General features: G+C 55.9%; 2 protein-coding genes across 2 annotated transcripts; one reads left to right on the top strand and one right to left on the bottom strand.

Moving 5' to 3' along the window:
• The first annotated feature begins 1346 nt into the window (after nucleotides 1-1346).
• Nucleotides 1347-3384, top strand: LOC141994611 (zinc transporter ZIP1-like). Its single transcript, XM_074964852.1, has 3 exons — nucleotides 1347-1461; nucleotides 2419-2549; nucleotides 2728-3384. The coding sequence occupies exons 1-3, from the start codon at nucleotides 1365-1367 to the stop codon at nucleotides 3382-3384; spliced, it is 885 nt and encodes a 294-aa protein (XP_074820953.1). The 5' UTR covers nucleotides 1347-1364.
• A 2626-nt stretch (nucleotides 3385-6010) lies between these two features.
• On the bottom strand, nucleotides 6011-17732 carry CATSPER2 (cation channel sperm associated 2). Its single transcript, XM_074964527.1, is given in 12 exon segments — nucleotides 6011-6062; nucleotides 6878-7039; nucleotides 7443-7539; nucleotides 11298-11401; nucleotides 12117-12295; nucleotides 13067-13191; nucleotides 13607-13762; nucleotides 14446-14618; nucleotides 15731-15799; nucleotides 16479-16652; nucleotides 17489-17648; nucleotides 17721-17732. Coding segments are annotated over 12 exon segments (1443 nt in total). The 3' UTR covers nucleotides 6011-6030.
• Between the last annotated feature and the right edge of the window lie 3231 nt (nucleotides 17733-20963).

The following is a 20963-nucleotide window of genomic DNA, read 5'->3' as shown; positions in this document are numbered from 1 at the left end:
ACCCTGTCACCTTTCAGTGAGATATTATATTACACTCACAACGTCACACACCACTATCATTTTTAATTGGTGCAGCCCACCGTGTGTAGACAAGCCCTAAAGCTGCTTAAAGCTTATGCTCAAATAAGTTGGTTAGTCTCTAAGGTGCCAGAAGCACTCCTTTTCTTTTTGCGAATACAGACTAACACGGCTGCTACTCTGAAACCTGTCAGAACAAGACAGAACAGGCTACGACAGGGATGTAAAATGAGCCAGCTTGGCCCCTATTTACTCCTGTCCCAGGATCTGAGAACAAAAGAGCACTGAGTGAAAGCCAACAGCTGTGGCGTCAAAGCTGACCGGAGGGAAACGCGGGTGCTTTGGCAGCATCAAGCTAGTCTGCGGCCTTGCTGCACCAGGATTACATGGCGACTACCCCGCCTGCCGCTGGGGATCACCAGCTGGGACCAGGAATGGCATCTCCCTGGAACAGGATGGCACACAGGTGTCCTGTGAGGGCTCAGAACATCTCTGCAGCCCCCTGTGTTGACCAGTCTTGGGGCAGTAGCCCGGAGACGGTGACAGGGGAGGGGGAGCCTTGCTGTCCTGGTCTTTCAGGGGTGCTGCACACACACCCTGGCTGCAAATCCTCTGTCTACCCTGTGGCTGAAAGAGGAGGGTGGGCCTGGCCGGCAGATTGCAGCTAGGGGGTGAGACTTACTGAGAGACATTAAAACTTCTGCTGCTAGATTCTCCCATCCCTCCTCTTTGCCAGACGGCCCAGGAACCCACCCACATGACCAGCCCTTGGAGAGCAGTGAAGGGACGCCAGGGCCAGGTTCTGAACCCAGAGTCGCTGGCCCCAAGGCCCATGAGCCCTCCCTCCGCCGGCTGCCGGGCACCTCCCTTCCTGTCTCCACTTCAGGGGACAGAACAGGAACCGCGGGGGACCAGGAGCTCTGCAGCCCACCCCAGCCCGGGAGCAGACAGAGGCGGCCCCCTCCCAGGGAGGCGCCAGCCCCAGCCCCCCAGGAGCGCAGACAAGGAGGCACCTTCAGCCCCTCGTCCCTCCCCGGCTGGAGGGAGCCGAGCTCGGAGCAGCGAGGGGAGGAGAGCCCGGGGCCCGCAGAGAACGGGGGTCCGGCCCCGGAGCAGCCTCAGGCCCCGCCCCCTCCGCTCGCCACCGACCACGTGGAACTGGCCCAGCTGCCACCCTGGGGCGCGCCCGCCTGCGCGCAAGCCCCGCCCCTCACCGTGAAGGCTCCTCCCCTTTCTGCGGCTCTGGCCAATCCGCGTGCGGGGGCGGGAGCCCTGTGGGCGGGGCCTGTCCCGCGGAGAGCGGGTTTAAAGCTCGCGCGGGCGGCCGCGAGCCCCGAAGCGGCGTCATGCGGTCCCTGCTGGCGGCCAAGCTGGGCTGCCTGCTCGGGCTGCTGCTCCTGCCGCTGCTCTGCGGGCTGCTCCCCGGGCGGCTGCGGGGCGCGGGTGGGTGCGGGGTCTCCCGGGAGGACGCCGGGACCCTCCCCCCCCCCCCCGCGGGACGGGGTCTCCCAGTGGCCGGGGGGGGAAAGGGAGGACGCCGGGACGGGGTCTCCCAGTGGCCGGGGGGGGGGAAGGGAGGCTGCCGGGACCCTGCCCCCCCCCCCCCCCCGCGGGACGGGGTCTCCCAGTGGCCGGGGGGGGAAAGGGAGGACGCCGGGACGGGGTCTCCCAGTGGCCGGGGGGGGGGAAGGGAGGATGCCGGGACCCTGCCCCCCCCCCCCCCCGCGGGACGGGGTCTCCCAGTGGCCGGGGGGGGAAAGGGAGGATGCCGGGACGGGGTCTCCCAGTGGCCGGGGGGGGGGAAGGGAGGATGCCGGGACCCTGCCCCCCCCCCGCGGGACGGGGTCTCCCAGTGGCGAGGATGCCGGGACCCTGCCCCCCCCCCCCCCCGCGGGACGGGGTCTCCCAGTGGCCGGGGGGGGGGAAGGGAGGAGGCCGGGACCCTGCCCCCCCCCCCCGCGGGACGGGGTCTCCCAGTGGCCGGGGGGGGGGAAGGGAGGAGGCCGGGACCCTGCCCCCCCCCCCGCGGGACGGGGTCTCCCAGTGGCCGGGGGGGGGGGAAGGGAGGATGCCGGGACCCTCCCCCCCGCGGGACGGGGTCTCCCAGTGGCCGGGGGGGGGGAAGGGAGGATGCCGGGACCCTCCCCCCCCGCGGGACGGGGTCTCCCAGTGGCCGGGGGGGGGGAAGGGAGGATGCCGGGACCCTCCCCCCCCGCGGGACGGGGTCTCCCAGTGGCCGGGGGGGGAAAGGGAGGACGCCGGGACCCTGCCCCCCCCCCGCGGGACGGGGTCTCCCAGTGGCCGGGGAGGGGGAAGGGAGGATGCCGGGACCCTGCCCCCCCCCCGCGGGACGGGGTCTCCCGGGGGGCTGCCACGCTGACTGTTCCCTCTCCGGAGCAGGGATCCGCGGGCGGTGGCGCAGCTTTGTCGGCTGCGTGGCTGGAGGCATCTTCCTGGCCACCTGCCTGCTGGACATCGTCCCTGACTCTCTGTCTGACATGCGGGAGGAGCTGCGGAGCCAGCAGATCACGGTAGGGCACCCCGCGGCCCCCTCCCCGAATAGCGCTGGGATGGGCCCGCTGGGCTTGCTGTTCCTCCCGGTTCCCAGCTGCAGCCCCACCAGCTGGCCCTGGGGTCATCTCCACCGTCTCTGCTGGGTTGGGGGTCCGGAGCCCTCTGCTCGGGCTAATGCTTTCTCTGCTTCCCCAGGTGGATTTTCCCTTTCCTGAATTCGTCCTGACTCTTGGCTTCCTGCTGGTTCTCATAATCGAGCACATGGTCCTGGACTGCAGTGAGCGGCGGTCAGGGGAGGCCACCCCCCTCCTCTCCTGTAGGGAGGCCACCCCTCAGCCAGCAGACACTGGTGAGTGGGTGGTGGAGACGGGTGTGCCTCACTTGCCTGCAGGCTTCCCAGCCCACTCGTCCTTCCGCTCCTTTGTCCTCTTCCTATCTCTATCGGTGCACTCCCTGTTCGAGGGCCTGGCCGTGGGGCTGCAGGACACGGAGTCCAAGGTGCTGCAGATCTGCATCGCCATCGTGGTGCACAAGAGCGTGATTGCTGTCAGCCTCTCGCTCCTGCTGCTCCAGAGCCAGGTCCCCGCCTGCTGGTTTGTGGCTCTGATTGGCACCTTTGCCCTCATGTCTCCCCTTGGCATCGCAGTGGGGATTGTGATGATGCAGAACCCAGGCCCCAGCAGCACCATGGCCCAGTGCCTGCTGGAAGGGATCGCTGCAGGGACCTTTGTCTATATCACCTTCCTTGAGATCCTGCCTCATGAACTGAACTCCCCGAAGTGCCGCCTGCCCAAAGTGCTCTCCATGCTGCTGGGCTTCTCAGTCATGGCTGCCTTGCGCTTCCTGGGCTGATGCCATTGGCTCTGCTTGGGCAGCTGCTGGCTGCACTCACATGTACTGCGGCAGGCACTGGCCTGGGAAACCATCAGCTGCAGGTTCAGCCCCTGCTACCAGTGTCTCCTGGAGATGGACTGGGATGCCTCTTGGGCAGAGTTTTAGGGGTGGGTTGATCTTGGGGGTGGGTTCAGGGCAGCCTGGTTTTTGCTCTGGAGTCAGAGTAGGGCCTGGCTTAATACTTTAGCAGCATGCTGTTCATGAGTGTAATGCCTGCACTTGGGCCGGCAGGTGAGGTGAATGTGTAAATGCCTGATCATGATCACTCCAATGTTTCGTGAACACCCCCGTCACCACAGCAGCCCCTCCATTTTATCCTTTTAAACGGCTATTGTACTGATTTTACAAGTGGAAATTGTATGGCTTATATTAAAGACTCTGCTGCGCCCAGGAAAGCCAGCTTCCTCTACTCCCTGCTGGGGGAGGTCCAGGTTCTGGCAGGAGACAGGCTCCTGGGGCGTGCCCTTCTGTGTGTGGGGGTGCATCTCCATTGCATGGGAAAGGCAGAGAGCTAATCTTGTGAGATGCCCTGGAGTGTGGTGGCTGAGCAGGGCCAGAGTCAGCCCTGAAACTGCTGCCCCAGCCTGGCGCAGAGAGCGGAGCAAAGGAAGCACCATGGAGCACCGCTACAGACTAGGGACCGAGTGGCTCGGCAGCAGTTCTGCAGAAAAGGACCTAAGGGTTACAGTGGACGAGAAGCTGGATAGGCATCAACAGTGTGCCCTTGTTGCCAAGAAGGCCAATGGCATTTTGGGCTGCATAAGTAGGGGCATTGCCAGCAGATCGAGGGACGTGATCGTCCCCCTCTATTCGACACTGGTGAGGCCTCATCTGGAGTACTGTGTCCAGTTTTGGGCCCCACACTACAAGAAGGATGTGGAAAAACTGGAAAGCGTCCAGCGGAGGGCAACAAAAATGATTAGGGGACTCGAATACAGGACTTATGAGGAGAGGCTGAGGGAACTGGGATTGTTTAGTCTGCAGAAGAGAAGAATGAGGGGGGATTTGATAGCTGCTTTCAACTACTTGAAAGGGGGTTCCAAAGAGGATGGATCTAGACTGTTCTCAGTGGTAGCTGATGACAGAACGAGGAGTAATGGTCTCAACTTGCAGTGGGGGGGGGGTTTAGGTTGGATATTAGGGAAAAACTTTTTCACTAGGAGAGTGGTGAAACACTGGAATGTGTTACCTAGGGAGGTGGTGGAATCTCCTTCCTTAGAAGTTTTTAAGGTCAGGCTTGACAAAGCCCTGGCTGGGATGATTTAATTGGGGATTGGTCCTGCTTTGAGCAGGGGGTTGGACTAGATACCTCCTGAGGTTCCTTCCAACCCTGATATTCTATGAATGCAGGGAGAAGGGGCCTGGCATGAGGGAGGGCAGGACAATACTCTGTTATGGCCCTGTGGGCAGCAGCCTGGGGCAGGGGATGGGAACAGCCCTCTCTCAGGCCAGGCTTGCTTGGTGCAGCAGTGCCCTCTGGTGAGCAATGGAGAGTGAAGTGCCAGCTCCTTGCAGGCTTAGGAGAAGGCAGGCTAGGCTGTGGACCTGGGTGGCAGGGGCTGTGCCCAGGACAGAGGACTGCTCTTCGGGCACAATGGCTCATCCCCCAGAGGAAGAGATGCTTCCCCCAGGCAGCCACTGGGCAGTACCCAGGGTCACAACCCAGGTGCTGCAGGGAATGCAGTGCCCGGGTTGAGTTTGAGACAAGCCTGGTCTCCGGCTGAAGAATCAATCTGTGTTCCTGTGAGCTGGGCCTTAACCCTGTTCTATGGATGGGGAGACTTCCCTGTGATCTTGCAGCCTGTCCTGGAGGAACTGGGAACGGAGCCCCACTTCCCACAGTAGCAGTGCTGACCTCTAGCCCATGCCTCTTTGCTTTCCTGATGCTAGCAGACGGGGGTGGCACCAGTAATGGGTGACCCCAAAGGAATTGCTGCCGTGGGCAAGAGCAAATGAGAATCCTGTAAACTGGATCTATAAAGAATCTAGGCTCTGCCATCCCTTCCCTATCTGCCACTGCTGGCCACTTCCTGCAGAGAGCTGAGGGGAAGCACTTCCCCACCCTCCCCAAAGCACTACTATGTAGCACAGGCTGGGCAAGGCCTGCAGCTTGGAGGCTGGTTCTTGAGTTGCCCCAGACCCAGCATCCTTGTTGAAGGTCAGCAGCTCCAGCATGCCAACCATGGTGCAGTTAGCCTTCATCAGCACCCCAAGGGAAAAGGGAGGCAGGCTTGTGGGGCACTTGTGCTGTGCAGTGCCGGGGGGAGCAGCCACAGCTAAGGGAAGGGAATGGGGGGCTGACCCCTGGGGAGGAAGGCTGAATCAGTGGTGTAATCAGCCCATGCTGCCAAGAATACTAAGGTCAGCTACTTCCTATTTAATCTAGCCCAGGTCTTAAACACTGCCTCTAAGGCCAGCTGCCTTGAGCCTGCAACAGGATTGGTGTGGGGATTGGAGGGGGAATGCAGAAATCCAGGGGAGGGAGGAGTTGGGGCAGCTGTTCCTGCTGGCAGTTCTGTAGTTCTCTCTGTAGCATAGTGGTGCTGACTTCTCCCCTTGTGGGAAGGGCTCTCCTGCTGCACGGAGTCCCTTGGACATGGCTCCTTACTTGTCCTCCATGTTTAATAAGGCCATGACTGTAGGAAAGAAAGGTAGAAGAGGTCTGGCTGTTTGCTGCTGGTAAAGTAATGGCACTTTCCCCCAACCATAGGGGCTGATCAGCTTGTAGCGAATTATATAAGTGGAGGAGACAGTCCTGCAGAATGGCAAGGGCCAACCACTCCTGTGCTCAGATCTCTGCAGCTAGCGGCTTTCTGCTGGTAGAGAGCTGCTGTGATCCTGGAGGGGCATGAGCCACTCAGCCGCTTGTGCAGCTGTGCTGAGCAGCAGGGGTGGAGAGGTGCTGATCTACCAGCCTGACAGGAAGCTGAGGCTAGATAGCATCATCTGAGCATGTAACCACTGTGTCAAGTTGGGAGGACCTACACATCCCAGGGGGGTCAGAGAAATAAATGGAAGAGGTAGGCAATTCAATGCGGTTCAGCCTAGGAGAATGCTGGGGTGCTGGTGCCAGGACATGGGGCAAAGGCAGTGGGCTCTATGTGCACAGCAGACCCTGCCCTGAGGTGACTTCCCCCAGAACAGTCTCTTCCATTCTGGGCACCTAGTTATGAATGGGGGACAACTAGCCTTCCTGGTCAATAGCAATGAGCATGCCCTGCCCCAAGAGCAAACTGGGGAGGGAGCAGGCCTGGGACATGGAAATTGACTTGCAGGGAGCCCTGTTCCCTAGCTGGGGGGTTGTTTTGCTGCTGGTGGGAGAGGGGCTGAGAAGAATGAAATGCTGCAGGCAGAAAGAAGGCCAGGCAGTGTCCCAAAGGAGGAGAAGGAGCATGTCTTCCCCTGTGTGCTCAGGAACCTGCCCCCCCCACGCTGTTTGCCTCCTACTCACCTGCATAAAGCTGCAGCCTCTTGCGCTCTTCGAGGTTGTGCTGCAGCTGCTCCAGCAGTTCAAAGTAGCGGAAGAGGGAGTCGCTGGGCCACACCACCCACCCATCCTCATTGACCCCCACCAGGCTCTGCAGGTTCTGGTGGATGTACGTCTCCCAGGCCACTAGCAGAGGCAAAGGCTGCAGCTTCAGGACTGACAAAGCCCCCCCCGCCCCCCCCATGATTTCCATGCACCTCCTGCATGGTGGTATGAGACTCCTGCCCTGCTGTGAGGGGACGGAAAGGGCCCTTCTGTTTCTAATGCCCCCTCCCCTTGCACATGGAACAGGGGCTCCTGCTGCTGGGGGAAGGAGAGTGGCTCGCTGTGGTCCTCCCTTCTGCTGCTCTCTGCCCCTGCACCCAAGGCCTTGGGTTTGGTGCTCCCAGGAAGGGGTTTCCCTTGGACTGCAGTCTACCCAGCACAATGAAATGCAGAACAGGAGCCGAGTTAGCTCAGCATAGCTCTGCTCAGGCTCTTGCAGCTAGGCGGACGCTCCCCCTGCCCTATGTGGGGCATGTGCACTTACAGTCCTTCACACTCTGCTTTGCTACCACCATGTACTCCGGCTGCTGCGCACTAGGGGCTGCCTCTGCTCCTGGGCAAACCTCCAAGCCTGAGACCTGCTGAAGAGAGAGGAACCCAACATAGCGCTGGAGAGAAACGCTGCTGGTTCTAAACCCTGCCACGGATGGCGATCCAGGTCAGCCACAGCATGGCCTGGAATAAAGGGCCTGGCAGGCAAGCTGTCCAAGTCCAGCTAGGGTGGGCATGGATGCAGGGGCAGAGCCCTGTATTGTAGGCAGGTGCCTGTGCCCAGGGCTGAATTCTGAGTTAAGGCCCAACCCAGCAGTCCTTGCCCTTCTGAGGACAGGGTGCTGTGGTGAATGCAGTGGGGCTGTACCCACTGCTCTGGGGGACAGGTTCCTCAGGTACTTACCCATCATTGCCATCCCTTAATGCTTATGGATACCCATGCTCACCAAGGGCATCTGTGGACTGTCTGCTGAGATGGGCTGGCTGTGTCTCCTACATAGTCAAAAAGTAGATATTAATAAGGGTCCCAACCCAAGGAGTGAGAGAACCCACATGGGGCTGCCCTGGGAGAGCACGGGCTGTGCAGTCGCTCCCAGCAGGGAGCGGAAGGGTGCCTGGCATGGATGTTGGCTGTGTCGGGAGATCCCTATCCCCGCCCCCCAGCAGGAGGGATGTAGGCCATGGGGCAGTGGCCTTGGTTGTGAGGGGAGCTCACCGCCTTGCACAAAGTGCAAGGTCATGCACTTAAAGTCTAAGTTTTGCAGACCTCAGTTGGAAGCAGCAGCAGAGGAGGAGAGAGAGCTGGGTGTGTTAGTCATCCTGTGATCAGGCATCAGCTACCAGTGATGCGCTGCAAAAAACGCAAATCTGCTCCTAGCAGGCAAGATGTCTCCAGCAGAGAGAGAAGTATTCATGCCAGTGTATGAGGCACTGTGTACAGTTCTGGTCACCCATGGGCAAGAAAAGTGAATTCAGACTGGAACAGATGCAGAGAAGAGCTACTAGGGGAATGGAGGTCCTGCCTTATGAGAAGTGACTGGAAGAGCTGGTCTTGTTTAGCCTGGCACAATGAAGGCAGAGAGGGGCTATGACTACTAGCTATAAATACATCAGGGAGATAAGCACCAGGGAGGGTGAAGGGCTATTGACGCTAAAGGACAATGTTGGCACAAGAACAAATTCAGGCTGGAAATTAGAAGGTGGTTTCTAACCCATCAGAGGGAACAAAGGATGCGGAGGGGAAAGTGGGGGAATATGGACTGGGCTTTTCACTTAGAAACTAAGGAAGGCAGTCAGGAAGAGACCAAGCATGAACTGGGCTTCACAGCAGTGGGGCTGGTGAAGTGCTCTAGGCTGACCAGCATGGACCTTCATTTCTCTGTGCTGCCCGAAGGCCTTCCTAGATTGTGTCCAGGTGACTATAAACCTGTTTTCACAGCATGTGTCTCCCTGCAGCCATTGGGCGAGGTGCTTAGTCCCTGGAGAGTGGGCAAGTCTCTGCCAGGCTGTTGCAGTTGGATTTGCTGTGAAGCAGGAGGGATGGAGCCCCAGAGGCTCAGTCTCTGGAGGTGGTGAGAGCATGTGGCTGACCCTGAAAGCGGAGTGAAACCCCCAGGGGGTCTGGCTCACCAAAGGGGCTCCTCCAAGAGACTGTTCCAAAGCTGGGGGCATAGCACCAATCTGGTGGATCTGTGACAAGGGGCTTTTGCCTTCCTCTGCAGCGTGAGAGTGTGGGTCAGTTGCCCAGATTATCTGGGTATATCTCTGACTGTAACCCCCCGGTATTCACACCCTACATGCTATTGTAATATCTCACAAGCCACATTTTGTACCCTATCCTTTGAGAACTACTAACTTACATCACAAGAATGCTATTGATCAGTATGTACATGGTGTGGATTGAGAGTTATGGATATGTGCTGCAATTATGACTAAACTGGGCATGCTGGGGGAGTCTGCCCTAAACAGAGGAATGTGTCAGCCTGGTCTTCAGGCAAGGAGAATGAAGGTCCATTTTTACACATTAGGTAGACAAAGCTATTAAGCTACCCCCTGGAGGAAGAAAGAGCATGGCGCTTCCTTCACCACCAGACTCCCTATTGCCTTACTCAGCTTGAATGAACGTCACTTTGAGGGGTGACCTCAGAAAAGTCCATTGCAAAGATTTACTGGTCTATAAAGAGCCTGAATGAACAGCCATGGAATCAGCTGGTTGAATGCAGTATCACTGTATTACAAAAGTGTCTCAAGTGAGGGCTTTTCTGGAAGCTGATGCCACACTGGTGAGTAATATCATTGAGAGATGTCTGTATTAACCCTGTATGAGGAATCTGGATACTTAATGATATTGTGCTTTAAGTCTGTGCTCAACCAGAGAGAAAAAGGGTCCCTGCCAGACCAAGGGAAGGCACCTGTCTCAAAACAATGGCAGCCCCATTTACATGCAGAGGGTGGGAAGCCCACAGGAAGGGGGAAGTAGCATGAGACCATCTGCCTCTTGAAACAAAGAACTTCAGGAGCTATAAGCACGGACAGATGCCATCTTTGGCATGTGTCACTGGACAGACTCAGGGGAACAGAACTTGTGCAAGCTTAGAAAGACAGGCCCTTCAGCCAAACAGGGGTTGAAGTCTCTGGGAACTGAGGTTGTGTCTACACTCACAGCTTTTAGCAACATGGCTGTCATTACAGCTGTGTTGCTAAAAGTCGTGCAGTGTAGCTGCTGTTTGTCGGCTCTCCTGCTGACAAACTTCCACCCCCAACAAGCAGCGTTTCTGTTGTTGGCAGGAGCACTCCCCTGCCTAAAACGTGCTGTTCTCACTGGTGCTTGTCATGCCAAAATTTGTCTTTCAGGCAGGGGAAGAGTTAACACCTCTGAAAGACAAAAGTTTTATCGGTCCATTGCCAGTGTAGACATAGCCTAAGTGTAGGTGATAAACCTTCTTAGGCAAAGATCTTTTACCTAGGAAGACAAGGAAAACCAGCACCTGGTACTTTTGTGGAAGGTCCTGACAGGGAAAGCCAGCCATGGTGGCAAAGATGAATGACTGGTCAGAGACAACAGCTTGAACAAAGCCTGCAGCTTGCTAGATTACGTCTGAGACTTTTAGATGTGTGTTGTAACCCTTTTAACTTTATTCCTGTTTGTTGGCATCATTGATCCTAGGACCTATTGTTAATAGATTTTTATTTTATTTTTACTGTAAACCAACTCAATGCTGTGCATGTAGCAGTGTGTGTATTTATCCCAGTAAATGTGCTGTGATGCTTTTTTGTGTCTTGAGGAACAAACAAGCCATATTATCTGACCTGTCCAGGTGAGCACTGGACATTACAGAGCACATGGATGTGGGAAGATTTAGGAGTGGGTGTGTGTTGGCATCACTCTGCAAGTAGCACCCAAGGCTGGTAGAGAGCGGGGACTGTGACTGGAGTGTGGCTGGCAGGATGCTGGGGTCAGACCTGCTGGACTAGGGCTATGAAGCACACAGACACTCAGGATGGGACCTGCCTGCTTTGCTGACTGTGAACATGCCGGGCAGGGAGTTAAAGTAGCAAAGAATTTGAGACACCAGAGTTATAGGGCAGGTAGTGACTCAATCCCTTGTTGGTCTGGATTGCACCCTCAACCCCATAACCACCTCACATAATCACCTGCCACCACTGCAGGGGCCTTGGGCACTGGTGCCCATCAGTCTCTGCTGGGGTACAGGACAGCTGCATCTCCTGAGGGCTGTCATACTTTGGTGTGGTGGTAGTGGCTGGGGTGGGGCAGTGGCCTGGGCTGCAGACTAGATGGTGTGATAGTCCCCAGATCAGCCCGAGGTGTGGTGGGTGCTGTACTCGCTCACCTCTCTATAATCTGTGTTTTAAATAAATCTGCTTTCTTCTGGGCCTCTATCTGCTTCACCTCTTCAGCCAGGTCACTCCGGATCATCTGGAAATTAGTCACTGACAAACCCAGAGCCCCAATTAAGCCCTGGGGCATCCTGAGGCTCTTAGAAGGAGCAGTGGGGGGTGAAGGCTTCCCTACAGACTGTTACCTTTCTGTGTGCCACTGCTATACAGAACCCACTAGACTTTATACCTGGTAAGCTGGGATCTAGGGCAGCAGCCAGAAGGTTATTTTTCAAAACAGGGTTTATTTCTGCTTGTCTTTTTACCATAGGAACATCAAATTGTACCTTCTTTTTGCTCACGGTCTCCTTGAAGTACCAGAGAGCTGAACGGGGATTCCTTCAGCCCTAAACCAGAGGGCTGGGGTACTGAACCTTTGGCACCAGTCCTCCTGGTTTCTCAGATGTTTCAGTTAAACAGGTGTGACCAAATCACAATCCCCACCCACCAGTTACTCTGCTTTCCCATGCGTAGTCCCTGTCCTGCTGTGATTCTAGGAGTTTTCTAGTTGTCCAGAGAGTCTGCAAGGACAGGGGCAAGACCTGTCCTGAGTTTATAAGGTGGAAGCCTCCCACACTAGCCTGAAGCAGGTACCACCGGAAGCTGAGAAGGGCCCAAACTTTGCTTTGCAGGGGAACTAGATGTAGCAATAGGGAGCCACTGTGGGCAGAGGGCTTTGCATGGGGACTGTCAGAGCCCCACCACGTGCCAGCATGGGAGGCTGTAGGGTTCCTGTGGCCTGGGCAGTGTGTGGGGCCCAGGCACTTACCCATAATTGCCACAAAGATGTTCCTGAACATGAAGGATCCAATCAGCAGCCAGAGGATGATATAGAGGCTGCTGATGACCTTGTTCATCTCAGGTATCTTCCAGGTGTCCTGGAGCAGGGCATACCAGTGATCCATGGTGAAGAGGATGAACAGTGTCACCAAGGTGTTGGGGATATCCCTGTGGGCAGAGAAAAGCTTCAGGGCATGCTGCATTGACCTTGAGGCCTATTGAGCCTGTGGGGTCCAAGTTGGCTCAGGGCCACCCGCTGCTTTGCTGGTGATCTCTTGGCTGAGTCTAAGTGCAGGGATGCTGCAGAGGAGGGGGCTGGCATCAGTTAGTTGTGGCCCTTATGCTGGGAAGGTGACAGCATGACACTCAGGTAAGCAGTTTGCTTGGCCCCAGCATTCTGCCATGCACAACAGGCAGGCCCCCGTCAGAGGGAGGTCTAGACTAACATGGTCCAACTCAAACACTGGCCAGGGCTTGTGAGCTGCAGCCTTGTATCACTGCTACATGGCACTACAACTGTCCTCAGCATCTCCAAGAGCATCCAGCAGTTCCACAGTTAGACCACATACGTACATCAAAGAGAAGGCACTGGAGTCCGAGGGAGGAGGGGGGTGCCATCAAGCACAAAGCCCAGCTTTTGGCAGCTGCTAGGCCTTGGGGGTGTCCCCCTGGAGCCCAGCACCCATCAGTGTCAAGCTGTAAAGTGTCAATGTATTCCCCAGCCCAGGGCCACCTGCATCCCCACTGCTCCACTCCTTCCAGCTGGCTGTGCAGCCCTATGTCCTCCCAGAGGTTGTGAGATCACCCAGCTGAGGAACAGGAGTAGAAAGGTGAAAGAGTAGAACAGTGCGCCGCCCCCCCCCCCCCATGACCAGAGGGACGAGGGTGTCTTGCTGCTGGGTGATGGGGCATTACACTAACATAAGCAAGGAGATGTACCTGAAATACATGCTGAACTCCAGGTCGGTGCGGTCTGACCGACTGTAGCTCTCAAAGAAGAAGATGCCAGATACAGCAAACACATAGAAGAAAACCAGCAAGAGCAGCAGGATGAAGGTCATGGCCTGGGCAGGGGAGAAGCAGAGAGGAGCCAGGGCTGAGGGGAGCTTGGGGGTTGATGCTGCCCAGGGAGTTTACAGTCTAGATTAGACATAGAACAACAAGGATGCTGCTCAGCAACAGGGGGTGGGCTAGGCCAAGGCCTGCAGCAGCGAGGAGCAAAACAGGGCAGGTACAGCCAAGGGCTTGTGGCTGGGGGGGAGGGGGGGCTGTTAAAAATTAACATCAGTGTGTGAGCATTAGGGGCTGGGGTTCCGTAAATGGGGGCAGGTGGCAGTGCTGGGAGGCTAGTGCTATGTACCCAGGGCAAGGCTGAGTGCTGGGAGACTAACCAACAGGAAGGAGTTTGGCATACATGCAGCTCCCCCCCCCCAGCTCTGGCACCTGTCTCAGCGTGCCCCCACCTCACCGGTTTTGTACCTTCAAGGTCTTTGCTATTGCCAGGATGATCACCCGAACTTGCCGGAATTTGGAGAAGAGCTTTAAGGTGCGGAGGATGCGGAAGGCCCTGATGAAACTCATGGCAGCTATCTTGTTGGTTACGCCAACGATGTCCAGGAACTCGGGGATCACGGACTATGAGCCAAGGGAACAGAGCAGCAAGATGACCATGTTCAGGTTATGCTGCCCTGCAGAGTCAGGCCAAGCCACACCCCCACGCAGCTACTTAACAGGGCATCAACCCACTACCACCCCTCTGCATTGCAGCCTTCTTCCCTCAAGGTTTGGTACGCATGAGTCAGTGCCCACAGAATCATGGCTTTAAAAATAATAAATTCTGGGTCTTGTCTTTGCTTTCTAAGTTTTGAGCCTTTAGGGGTCACATTTTCCAGCTTTTTCTTCCTAACCAGAAACTTCCCTTTTATATTTTTTTGCCTATAATGAAAGTTGAGCTTCACAATCACATGACTCCAGGAGCTGAGGCCAGAAGAGACACCACATAGCCCAAAGTGGTGATGCTGGAACTTGGTGATGGACTGGAACTCCCTAGAGGGCAGATGTAAGCATCACAAAACCACTGGTAGTTCTGAAGCATTTGGGCACCACAATACATGACCAATAATGAGCCTGAGTAGCCAAAGAGGAGCAGTCTCTGTCCTGCTTTGGGATCCCTTGAGAAAGTCCCCTGAACTGCGAGTCCCACCAGAACTTTCTGGACACAAGGCTACCCAAGGTGATGAAGCAACAGGGAGCTAGTCTTGTGGTCCATGCATTGCCCTTTGCTTCCCCTCCCCTGTAGACTCCCCCGTGTTTCTCACCACTATGGTAACGCTGAAGTCGAAGACATTCCAGCTGCTTTTCCAGAAGCCTCTGAAACTAACAATCCAATTCAGCAAAATCTCCATGATAAAAATGAGGAGGATGACCCAGACGGTCACCTCTAAGGCGAGCTTCAGGTTCACCAGGCTGACATCCATCTTGTTCATCACCTCTGGGAAGCACAAGAGACAGTTGTTGAAGCCTGGCTCCAGCAAAGTGTTGACTGGGGAAGGGAAATAGTATGAAGGGGGGGATGGACAGAAACTCCGTGTGTATCACTGACTATTCAACATGTCCAGCCCCAGCTGAGGATCGTGCCATGCTCAGAGGCAAAGCTGGACCTGGAGTCAGAGGGCTGCAGGGGAGGGCACCAGTTGAGAAGCACTGAGTAACTGGTCTCTGGGAACTCACAGGCATTTGCTGGCTGTGCCCTGTGGGGCAGACTGTACAGGACGCACGTTGCTGGTACATACATTCCTAAGGTGCTAGGGGCGGTGGTACCCTGCTTGTTAATGTTTAGCACAGTCAAGTCCTCCTCCTCTGGCCCTGGAAGCGGCTCCTCGCTAGTGGAGACTGGAGATGTTAGGACTCTTGGGGGAGGTGGGCACAGGAGAGGCCTTAGCAACTCCCTCCCCAACATTCTGTCTCAGTCATCCCAAGCTTGGATTGTGCCTCCTTGGAGCAGGGACTTCAATCTCTACCAGGTACCAGAGACTCTATAACAAGTGGAGCACTGTAGAAGGACATAGCCCTAGTGAAAAGAACAGTGGGGGCTGAGTGCCTAAGCCCTGTGGGAGATAGGGACGTGGAGGGGAGACAGCACCAGCCAGGAGTGGAAGAGCTGGGAGAGGTGAGATTTTGAGCAGGGGAATGAGCCTGAGGAAGGAATTGGTGTCCAGTAATGAGGGCTGAGTTGCCTAGAGACTGGTGATGGGCTCTGGGCTCTCCACCTTTACGTCACTGACTCTAGGTCAGGGCAGCGGTGATGGAGAGCAGTCACCATCTGATGACTAGTTGGTGGCTTAGCTGAAATTAGATGGTGCTCTGAATTCAATATGTCATGGACAGGTGCCTACACCACAAAACCACCATAACTTGGTTCTCATTGGCAGCCCCTTGCTTCAATTATAGACTGCCCCAAGATCCCTGTCTTGCCTCTGGAGGCAGGCTGCAGGGGCCTGAGCCCACAAACACTATATATGCTTGGGCACAGAGGGGTTCTGCCCCCAAGGCTGCCAGGCTGGCACTACTTGCACACGCACAGCGGCCCCGTCTCCCTCTCACCGCTCTTGATCATAAGAACCAGCATGTTCAGGAAGATGAGACAGATGATGAAGCTTTTGAAGATGGTACCTGGGGTTTCTCGCTGAGAAATATGCGGGAAACTCTGTGTTATTCTGTCAGACTCCACAGGGGCTGGGGCACCTACACTCGAGAACTCATAAGACAATGGGTAGTATCCAGAGCAGCTCTACTACTGAAGTACCAGAGCTCCACACACAACCCCCAAAGGAGTACAGCATCCCACCAAGCCCAAATACCAGCACAAGCATCCTAACACACCCTCAACAATGCGCCGCAGCCACTGAACCGGTAGACAGGAGGTCATGAGCTGTTTACCCACGTCAGAGGAAAGGCATGTGGAGAAACCACCATCCACCTGTAGCTTGGAGCCTCGAAGCGCCCATTTCCTGGCCTTTACCTCTGTTCCTTCTCTACCCTGACCACCCTCCTCATGGCACCTACCCCACTCCTCATTAGGCAACAATTCAGATTTCATCCACTAAATCGGACCTTATGTACAGGTGGGAAGCACTGACAACTAGAGCCACAGAATACAGAGATGGAAAAATTTATCCAGCCCCCTGCTGGTCAACTCTCCGCTTTGTCCAGTCCCAAGCTACTGGGATTCCATTACTTCTCTTCCAGCTGATTTTGTCTATCACACTTAGGGACTATTTTGTCCTTCTCTTCATACCAGACCCCCTTACTCGCCCGATGGCAGCATCAGTCCTGACTTGTCAAAGGATACTGTTCAGGACCCAGGATGCCCACATGGTCAGGGGAGGCCAGCGGCTGCAGCGCACTTGGATGCGGTTACGCAGGCGTTTCTCTGGGGTGATGATGGTGTTCCTGACTGGGGTGATGTTGAAACGAACCAGCTGGTTATGGTCTGTGAGCATCAGCTTCCTCTGCTTCTTGGGGTCTGTAGGGAACAGTGACACAGAACTCCTCCCAGGGGGTTCCTGGAGGACATGCAGGGAGGAAGAGGAGCCAGAGAGTCCAGCACAGCTAGACCTGTCCCCAGCAGGAGAGCGTTTCAGTCAGTAAGGAGGGGGGGTGAAAATGCCTGTCCCCTGCCTGCACTGCTGAGTGATACCCCTGGGGGAGCTGCATGGGTGCAGAAAAACACACATTTTGGCCCAGATCCTCAAACGTATGTAGGCTTCTAACGTCCATCCATGTCCATTCATTTTGAGGATCTAGGCCTTTCCTGCCTCAGTTGTGGAGAATAAATACAGGTAGGAGAGCAGCTTAGACAACTCACCCAAAGCCCAGTATAGAGCCACAGCCCAGCTGCAGCCCCAGCCACGTCACATAGCCATTTGCAGCTAGGATGTGGAGGGAAGCAAATCAGGCTGGCACCTCCAGGAACCGTACCTGTGAAGCCCACACCTCCTCCGGAGTCAGTGCTAGGTTAATGTCAGCAATCCTGCTCCTGGGGAGAGAAACTCCCGTATGTTCTGATTCTGCAGTGTGGGCACTGTGTCAAACCCTAGGAGAAAGATGGGCTCACCACCCTCAGTGCCCAGAGCTCTCTCCAGTGACCTCAGCTTACCCAGTCAGCATGGAGAAACTTGGCAGGCCTGCCCAGCAGAGCGAGAAGCATAGGGCATGTTGCTGGGGGGTGGGGGTCCCTGCACGTGGTTTGTGGGCAAAGAGAAGCACTCAAGGTGAGATGCTGAGAGGTGTCTGAGCTCCTCATTCATTCCACCCTCTCACAGGACCCCAGCTGTTGGCATAGTGAGAGTGGCTTGTTACCAAGGAAATCCTTGATATTGTGCCGTGGGATGGCATGGCTCAGTCCCTGAAGGTGGTCGATCAAGTAGAAGGTGTAGATCAGCTTGGAGCGAATGGCATCAGCTCGGGGAAGCAGCGTAAATGGGGATCTGACTTTGGTTTGGGAAGCACTCTCTGGGCTCTGAAAAGAGAGAGAGAAAGCAGCAGCGTGAAGTCAGTCTGAAATGGAGACCCCCACAAAGAGAGTTGTTACCTGAGGATTCATGAGTCCAGCTTGGCTTCTCCTTGTTCCCTGCGTGGCTCAGAAGGTTCTTTGCTGTATCATCACAGAACTCTGCAGTGACCTCACAGTCTGGACGAAAGGAAGGGGACACAGCTGGCAGGTACTCAGTGGAGCATGAGCAGCTTGGCAGAAGTTGATTTCTTTTTTAACAGGTTTGATGGGTGGGATCAATATTTATTTTTAAGGTTTTTGGTTTTTTTTTTTTTACTTTCATCTATTTAAAGTTTCACAGTTGTGCGAAGTCGAGGGGATCAGACAATTGTTATTTGATGACAGTAGCCCCCGATATTCGAAAAGTTAAAACATTATAACGATCAAAGCACAAATTGTCAGCATCATATGTCAGAACATACAGAGTAAATATCCTTCAAGCTGACTCTGAAGTTCCCAAGCAGCATTTGTCTTACTTCGCCTATCTGTACATTTCTGTTATCACCACTGGAAATATTTGTTTGCCGGTTTGTTGGTGTGCGGTGACATCGATGTTTGCCAACATTTACTGATAACAAAAATTGAATCCTTCCAAGCCTGAGCATGTGCTCCTGAAATCAGTGGCAGCCTGGCCATCTAAAAAGCTTCTGCTGTGCCTTGGCAGTCTTCAGCGAAAGCTGCACTCTGAGGGATGGGGGAAAATGTCCCGTGGGCAAAGGTTCCAAGCAGAGTTCTTTCTATTCCTCTGTCTGACTTGGGTCCTGGACTCTGTTAACGTCTTTTACATTCCCAGGGGAGGGAGGGGGAGGCGCCGATTGCCAGTGGGTGGGAGGCCCTGGGAGAGCGGGAGCAGGGGAACTGATGGGGGCTGCTGACATATTACTGTGGCTCTTCGGCAATGTATATTGGTAAATTCTGGCTCCTTCCCAGACTCAGGTTGGCTACCTGTCCTAGGCCATGGGCTGAGCCGGGTCCCTAGAAGGAGATGCTTGGGCTAGATGTTTCTTATTGTTGATTTGTTTGTTAATGAAGTCACAGACCAGGCAGGGTGAGTTTTGACCCTACTCAGCTTGTGTGGACTAGGCATTTCCTCATCCTGCACAAAGAGCTTTTTCATGGACCCAGGTGCTACTGTTGCGTAGGGAAGGTGCAGGACGGTGCAGTGGGGAGCATCCAAGAAGGTCTCAGATAAAGAAGCAACCTTCAGTTTGAAAGTGTTTGAAGAACCACTGGCCAGGTACACGCTCCAGCAACTCAGGTTACGCTTGAACTACCAATTGTGGCTCTCTGGGACTCAAGCCTGCACCTAGAAGTGCTGTAAGTGCTGCTTGTGAATCATGAGGGCTGCTTTTCCCTTTGAGTCACTCCTGAACGGGAAGGGAGCTGTGAAGGAACTGCCATGCAGCTGCTTCAAAAAAAACCAACAAGTTGTCATGGTTACAGGGTCAGTTGTACCTCTGTCCCTTTTCGGATCTTGGCACACCCCTTAAGTCCTCCTGCCTTTACCTCTCCTCAGAACGCCCTGTCATGGATCCCCAGGATCAGTGCTCTGGCCCCAGCTTTGGAACGGTGTCTGGGAGGACCCCTTCAGTGAGCCAGACCCCCGAAGCTCTCACTCTTCCTCCAGGGTAAGCCACACGGCATCACCACCTCCTTAGGCTGCATCTCTGGCCCTTCAGCCACCCTGCTTCCCACCATGAGCTCCAGTCAGCAAGTCCCACAAAGGCAGACCCCTGAGGGAGACTTGTACTATCTTAGAGAGCAATGCAGCCTCACCAGCATCTGCAGTGGCACTCACACAGTGCTAAGAAACAGTGGGGTTTATTATCAATTGGAACACAACATAGGAAGGTCTTGGTTAGCACAGAGAAAAGAAAGTTACAGCATGGTCCATTATGGTTAGCCCAGAGCCCCAGCCAAGCAGTGTGACCCCCTTGGCTCCAGCTCTGTCCCTCTCTCCTCTTTGTTCAAGTTCCTGGTCTATTGGGATCCAGGAAGTGGGCGGGCAAAGCTCACCCACTGCTAAAGGATCCCCCCCGCAGCCTAAGGGGGAGATCCACAAGACCTGGAAGCCAAGTAATTACGGGGGACAACTAATGAAGAACAGGGACGGGAGTGCGGTCAAAGGGTCAAAAGAAGGGAACCGGACGGGGACACCGAGCAGAGGACCCCGGACAGCGCCCACCGCTCCTCAAAGGCGTCAAGGGAGTCGGTGGACGCCGCCCAGAGGAACTCTGCCCGGAGGCGTGAACAGACGGAGGATCGGAAATAGGCCCCGCAGTCGCAGGAGACTCCATCGGCCAACCTCCTCACCCTGGTTTTATAGATGGCCACTTTAGCCAGGGCCAGGAGGAGGTTGACCAGGAGGTCCCGCGACTTAGTGGGGCCACGGACAGGGAGTGCGTAAATAAGAAGGTGAGGAGAAAAGTGCAACCAAAACTTTAATAAAATATTGGTGAGGAGCCGGAATAGGGGCTGCAACCTGGCGCACTCCAGGTAGACGTGCTCCAGGGTTTCCCTCACACCGCAAAAGGGGCAGGTGTCCGGGATTGGGGTAAACCGCGCCAAGTACACGCCCGTGCTCACGGCCCCATGTAGGAGCCGCCAACTGATATCCCTGGCGGGCCTCGGGACTAAGGTGGAATAGAGGCTGGCCCACCGGGGCTCCTCACCCTCTAGAGGTGGCAGGAGATCCCGCCACTTTGTATCAGGGCGGGATGCGAGGGTGAGGACATGAAGGGTGTGGAGCACGAGCGTGTAGAGATGTTGTTTTGGCGCGGTCTGGAACCGGACCTGCTGCAGCTCGTGCAGCCGGCTCACGGTGAAGGGGCGGGGGGGTCGGTCGGGTCCACGGGGCAGGGGCCCGATGAAAAGGTCTGGAGGGCCTGGGGTGGAGGGTGGGCGGGGCGCGCCCTCTCGCAGGACCCGGTCGAGGTAAACCCGAGCAGCGGGCGGCAAAGCAGCCCTCACCTCCTGAAGTACGCGCAGGGCAGTACGAGGTCTGGAGAGCCCCATGCGCTGAGCGAGCGTCAGGGGATCCAGCCAGTCTCCCCGGTCGTAGTCCAGGAGGTCTCCGACTTTGGTGACTTCTGCCAGGACCAACCTCTGGCGCACCGAGGGGGACTCCGCCACCTGCACATGGAGGTAGGGGTTGTGTAGCAGGGGCTCCGCAAGGAGGTCTTCCCCCACGGAGGCCGCCACGGACCTGGTCGCTGCAAAGAGTTTCCAGGTCCGGAGGAGGTCCTGGTAGAAGACCGGCAGCCCGGAGAGGTCTCGCAGAAG

This window comes from Natator depressus, chromosome 10 (assembly GCF_965152275.1).
Source record: "Natator depressus isolate rNatDep1 chromosome 10, rNatDep2.hap1, whole genome shotgun sequence".
Lineage (NCBI taxonomy): Eukaryota > Metazoa > Chordata > Testudines > Cheloniidae > Natator > Natator depressus.
This window is presented reverse-complemented; position numbering and strand designations above follow the sequence as displayed.